This window comes from Myotis brandtii, unplaced genomic scaffold (genome assembly GCF_000412655.1).
Source record: "Myotis brandtii unplaced genomic scaffold, ASM41265v1 scaffold59, whole genome shotgun sequence".
Taxonomy (NCBI): domain Eukaryota; kingdom Metazoa; phylum Chordata; class Mammalia; order Chiroptera; family Vespertilionidae; genus Myotis; species Myotis brandtii.
The window spans coordinates 3,884,329-3,894,174 of NW_005370223.1; the positions used below are offsets into that span (position 1 = coordinate 3,884,329).

Consider the following 9,846-nt stretch of genomic DNA (forward strand, 5'->3'; position numbering starts at 1 on the left):
CAAACAAAATGAACTCATTCAGTGTCTTTCCTGAAGAGTTCCAGCACCTTATCTCCAGCCTCAGTTTGCTTCCACAGCCTTCCTACTCAGCACAGGGGCTCCTGAGGTCCAAGGATAGCTCCACAGAGTTTATTCCAAGAAATGGGGAGTGACAAGAAACAGGCTAAATTTTAACAGATGAAAGAAAAACAATTGAATATGACCGAGAAACTTGAGCTTTGGCTAACAAGTAAAAAAGAATAATTTTTATGTGATTGAAGAATAGATTTTTTAAAAGAAATTAAAAAAGGCAAATTCTAAAAATTTTATTCAGTAAGAACATGATTTAATTAAATTATTTTTCTTCCAAATTCTATGTTCTAATGAGTTTACTTAAAAGCAAAAAAATAGACAAACAAAAATCTTCTGTTCTTTAAAGTCACACAGTATCAGTTCTGAGAAGAATGCTGGTAGAAGAGAAAAGCAGTTCTAGCAACTACTGTAAGGGAAAATGCATGGCAGAAGCTTATATAGTAAAATATTGAATTATATGAAGTTGGAAATAATCTCAGTTCTTAGTCCTTTGACATTGCAAAGCGGGATGCATTGAGGGGTTGAGGATGATTAATTTGAGGACAAACAGATTAGTTCATTGCCTGTAAAGGCAGGGATTCCACAGGTGTAAGTTGAAGTGCTCACTTTCTATACCTTAACATAGAAAAATCATTTCACAAAACAGAATGCACAGCGGCTGTTTGCTAATGTTAGCATTTACTCAGAAAAGACAGTACTAGAGGCATTCTTGTATCTGTTCCTTGTCATTGCATTTACTTGACCTATGTTTTCCCCAAGGTCCTGTTTTCAACTTTATTGAACATATTTCCAAATATGTCCTGGATTTCATATCCTTGAGTAAGGCTCCTTAATGATTTGTAGCACTTAAAACAATTATGAAAAGCAAGGTAAGAACTTTGAAGAGTCCATTGTATTATTTTATAATATTTTATATCATTTTGTGATTGCTTTCCCCTTTTAAAAATATTTTGTTCTATATGGATGTGTTACTTATAATTAAAAAAATGATTATATTGATTTCCAAAAATTTCAAATTTATGACTAAGAAAATTAACCTGCAATATTACCCTTGTTTCTGAGAAAAAATGAGATTTCATTTAAGTTTTTCAACTCACAGATTTATTTTCTAATATTACGTCTTCACTACGAAGAATTCTTGTTTAGAGGAATCAAAACAGCATCACACATTGCTTTCTCAGACTCAAGTTGGTATTGGGGCATTTGGTAAACTTGAGAAGTGAGTGTTATTTTTCACTCTTAATATTTAAAAACTAACCACGTTGGGGGGAATTCATTATTATGCACTTGCTACTCCAGGCCTTTTTTTCCATTTCAAAATCTGTGTTTTCTAAACAATAGAGAAGAAATATCCCTGGCTACAAAGAAAAAAACTTAAACTAAAATTGGATATTTCATCAGATTCCAGAGAGTGGTTTTAATTTTCCATAGATGGTTTTAGTGTGTTCACATACTAGGGATTTGAATTGCTTTATATATTTATACTCAAACTGCATAAAAACTTGCCTACATTCGTCAAAACAGGATTTGAAAATGGAAATACCCTATTATAGTCCAGGTTATCTTTAGCGTTTCTTACACAGGACAAATCATACTATTCAGGAATCTGTTCATTTATAGAGGTGTCTTTTTAGTTTCCTTTATCCAGAACCAAAACTTTTTAAAGTAGCAAGGATATTTGATGCAGGCAATGTCAATAGTCTTTTGAGACAGAAATCCAACTCTGATTGAGTAGCCTGCCTAGTGGACTTTTAGCCTAGGCAGAGGAAAAGGAAAAAAAGAACGGAAGTAAGAGGGGCAAACTAGTCATGGGAGGAGGGGAGTGGGAAAGCTAACAGTGGAAGATTGCTAGCTACAATCCTTCTGGAATAGAGAGCCTCTGAAACAGGGCAAGGACTTTTATAAGAACCTCCTCTCCTTTTCTGTGACTTGTTGGAGAACATAATTTCACTCAGGTATTAGGGGGGGGTGGTGGTCATGAAGAATTGCTAGGTCACTTTAGCTATCATTGGGGCCTCTGGTTCCAAGCTTGCTCTCCTATATTCAGAGAGTTTTCCTCCTTTTAATATAAATAAGCTTATGTTATTCCCTACACTCTCTTTTCACATTGAGAATAGACAATTCCAGCTGTTTTTCTTAACTGAAAATTTTCCTACTTATTTTTCTAACCTATTAATCTATGACTCTGCCTCTTTCCCACTGTTTTGACTACACTGTCTTTATGTTTCTGTGTAGGGCTGTTTTAGCTGTGCCTTTAAATGGCTGTCTTACTTCTTTGCACTTGACTGGCTCTGGGTCAGCTTACATATCAGTCTTATAGATAGGTCTTCCAGACCACCCAATTTTAACGAGTCAGCCAGTCATTTTCTTTCCTATTACAATATTATAATTCTTTGAATTATACTGATGTTTTCTTATGTGCTTCCTTTTTTGTTTATTTCTCTATTAACTACTTTATCTTTAGTGCCTATAATAGTGCTTGGTGTATAGTTGGTGTCTAATAAATATTTGTTAGGTGAAGGGATGTATGAATCACTGCTCTAGAGCCAGGTATAATATCATTGTATCTGGTCCGAGAAATATTGTCCATAATTTTCAGAAACCTTACTTGTTTGCACTCTAAGTTTTATTGTGATGAAAATAGAGACCTAATAATAATAACAGTGAAAAGGAATTTTCAGATTGAAGTCTGGCAACCTGGGTTTGAATTTCAGCACTTTCAGGTATAATATAAATTAGGCAAAGTCACTATACTTCTGTGACACTGTCTGTGAAGTAACTTCTTATAGTATTGTTCTGAAGTTACATGAAATAGTATATTTACTTTTTCATGCAGCACTGCACAGATTATTTTTTACGTTTTTCCTTTATCCTCAAAGAAATTAAATACCTTTACCTGTTTTTTAATGTTGAAATAATTTTAAATGATGAGTTTTAGTGTACATTATAACTTACTACATGTACTATGCAAAGATGTAACAAAATGGAATACATAGAGAATCTCTAGTATTGCCGCTGAATGTTTTATGGGTTACAATTGCTTGACTTAATTTCTTCAAGTTTTTCTTCATTGGTTCTTTCATTGCTGTATCTCTTTCTTTTCTTTCTGTCACAATCAGTCAATTTCCTTTTGGTTGGTGCTTCATGAATTTAAAATCCAGATTTTATTTTTATTTTTTTTTGCTTTCTGAAATATTTATTATAGAAAATATCATAAACTAGGTAGAAACATGGATACATTTATTCATCACTAGGGTTTGAGGATTATGGAAAAATAAAATACATTCAAGCTTTCCTACATAATTTTTTCTTTGTACAAACATTATATATAATCACTAGAGGCCCGATGCATGAAAGTCGTGCAAGAGTAGGCCTTCCTTCCCCTGCCTTCCCTCCAGCACCTGGGACCTGGGCTTCCCTTGAAGCCCCAGCGTCGTCCAGAAGGTCCTCCGGAAGAACTTCTGGTCTAATTAGCATATCATGCTGTTATTATTATAGATATTCATCAATTCCTAAACATAATGTGCATGTTTCTGCTTGTAAATGTTCACTAATATAGTTATTAAACTGCTCAGAATGATCTCCTTCTTCCTTCTCACCTGTTCAAACCTGTTTCTCATTAAATATTCAATTAAAATCTACCTTTTCTCTAGTGATTTTTCCAACCTGCTATATTTGAAGTGATTGCTTATTTTTTTAAATCTCATAACAGCTGTTGTTTGTAATTAACCATATTTTACTTTTTCTAATATCTTATTTTGCTAATTAGTCATTGATAATTAATCATTTTACTTTTCTACTGTCTGATTTTGTATTTTTATAACTGTGATCACATTTTCAAGTTAATATATAACTATGTATTCCTATCTATATTTCAGGCTCTTTGAAGTCTCTTTCCATAGTGTCTGCTGCAGCATTTTTATTCATTTTAAGTGCTTAATAAAATGTTTTTGCATTTTTTTTACTCCTCATTAAACAGCCATTTATTTTAATCCCAAAGGAAATAGTTGTGTATTTAATGAGTGGCAATATTGTGAAGTGGTTAAGTGACAGACGTATTATAGCCACATTGCTTAGATTTGAATCCCAGCTTTACCACTTAATAGTTGTAGGACTCTTGGGAAAGCCATTCAGCTGCTCTGTGCCTCAGTTTTGTCATCTGTAGTGAAGAAAATAATAATACCATTTTTAGAATTTTGTTTTGTAGATTAACCAAGAAAATAGATGTAAAATGCTCAACACATTGTTTGGCACATAGTTGCCAATCAGTATATACTAGTTATACTCATGAATATTAACATGATTATTTTATAAAATAGTGAAAAGAGGCTTTAAAGTCAGATTGTTTTTGCTGATTGTGTGACCTTGGGAAACTTTTTTTTTTTTTTAACCTCTAAAACACAATTTCGGCATTGGTAAAATGGAGATTTTTTTGGGGGGGGGGTGTTAAATGTTATTTCCTATATAAACGTGTGTGTGTGTGTGTGTGTGTGTGTGTGTGTGTGTGTGAGTGTTTGTATAACATACTGTATGCAGTGGGCATATATATCAACTCTCTCTAGCAACTTTCACTTTTTCTTTATTCTGAATTGCTATTGTAATTTGGGAGCCAGAAATGCAACAGGACTTCCCTCCCTCCCTCCCTTTCTCCATCCCTTCTTTCCTTCCCTCCCTTCTTTCCTTCCCTTCCTCCCTCCCTCCTTTCATCTATCCATCCATCCATCCATCCATCCATCCATCCATCATCCATGTGTCTGACAGGAACTAAAAGCAATTCAAGGGAGGGTGACTCTAGCACTTGGTTTAGTGCCTTTAGAACCTGAATTGTGGGAAAACGTAACATGTTTTCCCAAGAGTCCATTACATTCAGAAGATGAGGACATACACAGAAACGAGTGAAAGTGTTAGTCTGGGAAACATTTTGGCATATGAATATGGGTTTCGTAACACTGGACTGTTTTATTATCACTTGTATTGGTGTCCCACGTAAGAACACTGTTGATAACGAAGTCTTGATTTGTGCATGATGGTAGTTTTTCATTGAGTGTAAGTTAGTAATGTCATCTGACAGTAGTGTAAAGGCAGTTGCTCATTGAGTTACTTACCCCTTTTCATGTAAATTATTGTAACTAGAAGACAAAAATGTAGATGCAAGCCAAATGTTAATTCTAGAGGATTGTACATTCATTTTTTTTCTACAACGAACAATAAAACACTTCCAAAATTGTTAATATTTTTCTTTTTCTCTTAGACCAGAGAATGTTATAGTTGGGTATTCACCCTGTGAGTTGGAGTGTCTCACCTTAGGTCACATCTGAAGACTAGCAGGCAGCAGTGGTCTATCTAGCCAGTTATGAGAGGTTATTAGCACCACCTTGTGGTGCCTGCTATTTCCTGCCATTTACTTTTTGTGCCCTGTCATTATTACAGATCTTGATAATCAGGCATGGAAAACTAAAAAAGACCTCAATTTGGCCATTATCATTTCAAAGCATATATGTGTCTTTCTATTAAACCCTTAATATTTCCACAAGATTTGAAATTTCATATCTTGCCTATTGTGGTAATAGGTTTAAGTATTTCAAATTCTTAGGCATATATACCATGATAGCTTTACCAGAGGGAAAGTGGGGGGAAGGGGGGGTAGAGGAGAGTAGAGAGGTGGATAAATGGAGATGGAAGGAGACTGGACTTGGTTTGGTAAACATATAATAAAATATACAGGTGAAATATTGTAGAATTATAAATAAATAAAATTATAGGAATAATATTTGAGACTATTACTTTGTTTTTCTCTGAATTATATAAGATTATTGTAAAAAGTATTTTCCTATCTTAAAATTATTTTAGAAACACATATTTAAGTATATTTGTTCAATTTTGTTTTCATTTCTATTGTAACATATAGAATATAAACTGATTTAAAAATACATGTTCTTGCCCTGGCCAATGTGGTGCGGGTGGTTGGAACATCATCCCGTGCACTGAAGGGTCATGGGTTTGATTCCCAATCAGGGCACATACCCAGGTTGCAGGTTTTATCCTTGGTCAGGGAGTGTGTGTGAGGCAATCAATCACTGTTTCTCTCTCACATCGATGTTTCTCTCTTTCTCTGTCTGTCTGTCTCTCTCTTTCTCTCCTCTCTCAAATCAATAAAAACATGTAAAAATGTTATAGTATAAAATAACATTAATGCTTAAAAGCAACATTTTCATAAAAGTCAGAATATTAATTTTCTTCCTAGGGTTTATTTTATATTTTGAATAATTGGTTCCTTAATATTATTCTTCATTAGAATATTTTTAGTTTTTTTATATTTGGCTTAAAACCAAAATATATGTTATATTCAGGATTATAGGTTCATGTAATTTCTTTAAAAATTCAGTGTTGTAGATGGACAAAATATAAACTATAGGAAGCATGATAATGTGAGTATCATAATACATTTTGGTTTTAGACAATAAAGGAATGTATACTATATATGCTGAGTCCTCATGTAATTTAAAAATGTAAATTTACTTTGAAAAAAATTTACATTAAAAATTGACTGTATTGCTCAACCACGAATATCTGTAATAAAATTAAAGAAAAATGTAAGTGTAGACTCAAATAGAATATGTCTAATTCAATACATAGGTTAACCACATAGCATAGGCAGTTTGCTCATTCTAATTGAAAAGTATGGCATCTAGATTATGAAACAATGTACAGCCAAGGCATGCATTATTAGTACTTCATTACAAAGGAAAACTACTGTTTTTCTTTCAGAACACTGTGTTGTAAAGTTGATATTGTAACTAAGCCAATGCTGACTTCTTAATGTAACGTTGTATTGTTTCCTTTTTATTGAATACTAACTTTCTTTTATCAAATAAGGACATTTTAAAAACTGTATCACCTTCATTTCATGAAAAACAGGACTTATTAACATTTTAAAATAGGAAGGGCATAATTTGAGAATAAAACATATTGTTTTCTAATTATATTTTTTTATGGATTTCTTCCTATAATTGTGGATCAGTGACAGAAGCGTATTCTCTTATCATAGTGGTATAAAGCCAGAAATCAATCTCAAGAAAAAAACTGAAAAACACACAAAGACATGGAGGCTAAAATTCATGTTACTAAACAATGGATGGGTTAACAGTGAGATAAAAAAAAAATCAAAAGTTACCTTGAAACAAATTAAAATGAGAACAACAACCCAAAATCTATGGGACACAGTGAAAGCACTCCTAAGAGGGAAATTCATAGCATTACTGGCCTAACTACCTTTGCCCACCCCTGTATGTGTGTGTGTGTGTGTGTGTGTGTGTATGCATATATATGTGTGTGTGTGTGTGTGTGTGTGTGTGTGTGTGTGTGTATGCATATATATGTGTGTGTGTGTGTGTGTGTGTGTGTATATCCATATATATATGGATATATATATATATACATACATATTTAAGATTATAAATAATTCAGTTAATCATGAGTATTGAAATGAGAATTTTATTGAAACTTTATTAGAGGCTCTTGTGTATGGAATCAAACAAACATGGTGGAAGAAAGATGGGGGGAGGAGAGAGAGAGAGAGAGAAAGAGAGAGAGGGAGAGAGAGAGAGAGAGAGATTGAGATTGTTTGATTGTAAAGGCATTCTGCTGTACAAGCATTTCTCTCATAATGCCATGCATGCATTCCTGAAAAGTCTTGAATTTGACACATAAAATTAAGAGACAAGAGAAGCAGTTACTCAAGACAAATGGAACTTTATAACCAGAATATAAAGAAAAGCTATAACAGTTTTAGTAAAAATGCTAGCATAGTTAAATCTCTGGCAGTTGTAATCAGCATCCCTGTCAGGACAGCCTTAAATCCTAGGGCTTATGATTTTTTTGAGATGTAGGTTTTTGATAAATTTGCTTTCCACATTGGTTTTACCAACATGAAATAAATGAACCTATGTGTAGACTTTTTCATTATTTTTTAAAAACATAAGGTGTATGTCTTAGCATCTTCTCCTGCACTCTGGTCTTCAGGTAGCTTAACATATGGAAGGTGTAGTGATTCATGAAGTCACTGAGTCAGTGACTGGCTACTTGAAGGAAAGCAAAGTTCTTCTATGGGATTCTCAGCCTTTCCCTTAGATCATCATATGTTGCCAACTCTCTTTAATTGTGAGAAAACTGATAGTTTCAAATGTGCCCAGGAAACTGCATCTGAGTCAACACACCATAACACAAACTTTTGGTTGTATATTGGCAGATATCCTTGCTCTCTTTACCAAACACAATGGAAATAATTTGCTTTCAGGAAACATAAATTATAACAGACTTTAAATTTAGGCTTTTAGTAAGGTACAAACTGTTGCCATAGCAGGTGAACTATTTTGTATTTCTAATAGCAGTGTACTAGGGTTCCTATTTTTCCTTAATGCTTGCCAATATTTGTTATTTTCTCTTTATTTTTTTTCCCTTCCTGAAAGTAGCCACCCTAATGGGTATGAATTAGAACTTCTTTCTGGTTTTGATTCATACGTCCCTAGTGATTAATGATGTTGAGCAGCTTTTCATGTGCCTATTGGCCATTTGTATATTCATTCCTCTTCCCTCTGTTGATTACTTGACAAGACCCTTTAAAGATCTGTGGTGTTCTGTCTCTTTGCAGCTCTTTTCTCTTTGGTACTCTTTCCTGAGAATTTTAGCCATTCTGGTTTCCCTGTTCTCTAAGCTCTGTCTCCTCTACTTGGGAGTGCTGGGTTTTGCTTGGTTCCTCTCTTTGCACTATATCCCAGAAGTTCTCTCAAGGCAGGAAGCTGGGACAATTGTAGGCACACCTCATTTGTCTTTCAATGTTGGGATCTGCAGTCCTTTGTTGCCTGATTTCCAGTGTCTGGTATATGTCAGTTTCATATATTCCCTCAATATTTGGGTTACTTCACATGGGAAGGGTAAATCTGGTCCTATTACTCTATCTTGCCCTGATGCAAAACCCTGTCATCTTTTTATTTTATTTTTTAAATCAAATTTATTGGGGTGACATTGCTTAATAGGATCATATCGGTTTCAGGTATACATTTGTATGATACATGATCTTTATATTGCATTGTGTGCCCACCACTCAAAGTCAAATCATCTATTTGGCCCCCTTTACCCTTTCATCTTTAAAATGGAGAAAATGAGGCTTAGAGTATGCCAAATTCAGATGAACTCTACTGAGATTCCTGTGAAGAATTCATGTTATCTTTCCATGTACCGTCACCATCCTGGATGGTAAGCATTTGTGCTTTGGCACTTTATTGTCTGGACCTGGCCGACTCTGGTCGTTGGGAGGGTGGATATATAATCAATCGGTTTACTTTGTCAAGGGTTGTAAACATTGATTATTATTCATCTGGGAGTGAAGAACTTTCTAAATTAATTTGAAGCTCTTATGTGATTACTGGCAAGGACTGAAAAATTCTCAGTAATGAAAATCACATGTTTTAAAAGAAATGGACCGAGCAATACTTACTTCATTTTAGTGATGTTGCGTTTTCTTTTTATTTGTAATGGAAATATTTCTTCTTTCCAGGAATATTAAAAGACTTTGTGAGACACACCTTCTTTTTTTAGTTTTCAATGTTAGGAAAGATTAAAAAATTATTCACATTTGTTCAAAAACAATATTCATATAAGAACATATATTTGTTCTTAGTAAATACACACTGACATATTTAGAGGTAAAGGATGTATCCAATGTATTCTCAAGTGGATCAGTGAAAGATTCTATACATGCACGCACGCGCAGAC

At 33.9% G+C, this 9,846-nt stretch overlaps 1 protein-coding gene across 11 annotated transcripts in view; it reads left to right on the plus strand.

Annotated features, from left to right (window-relative positions):
- Window positions 1-9,846, plus strand: part of VPS13B (vacuolar protein sorting 13 homolog B (yeast)) — a 631,834-nt gene that overhangs the window by 194,617 nt on the left and 427,371 nt on the right. The window contains exon 19 of one of the 11 annotated variants that reach the window (XM_014550212.1): window positions 832-941. The exons of the other annotated variants lie outside the window; for them this stretch is intronic. Coding sequence (XP_014405698.1) covers window positions 832-905 — 74 coding nt within the window. The 3' untranslated portion in view covers window positions 906-941. The remainder of the gene's footprint in view (window positions 1-831; window positions 942-9,846) is intronic. 11 annotated transcript variants of the gene reach the window in all.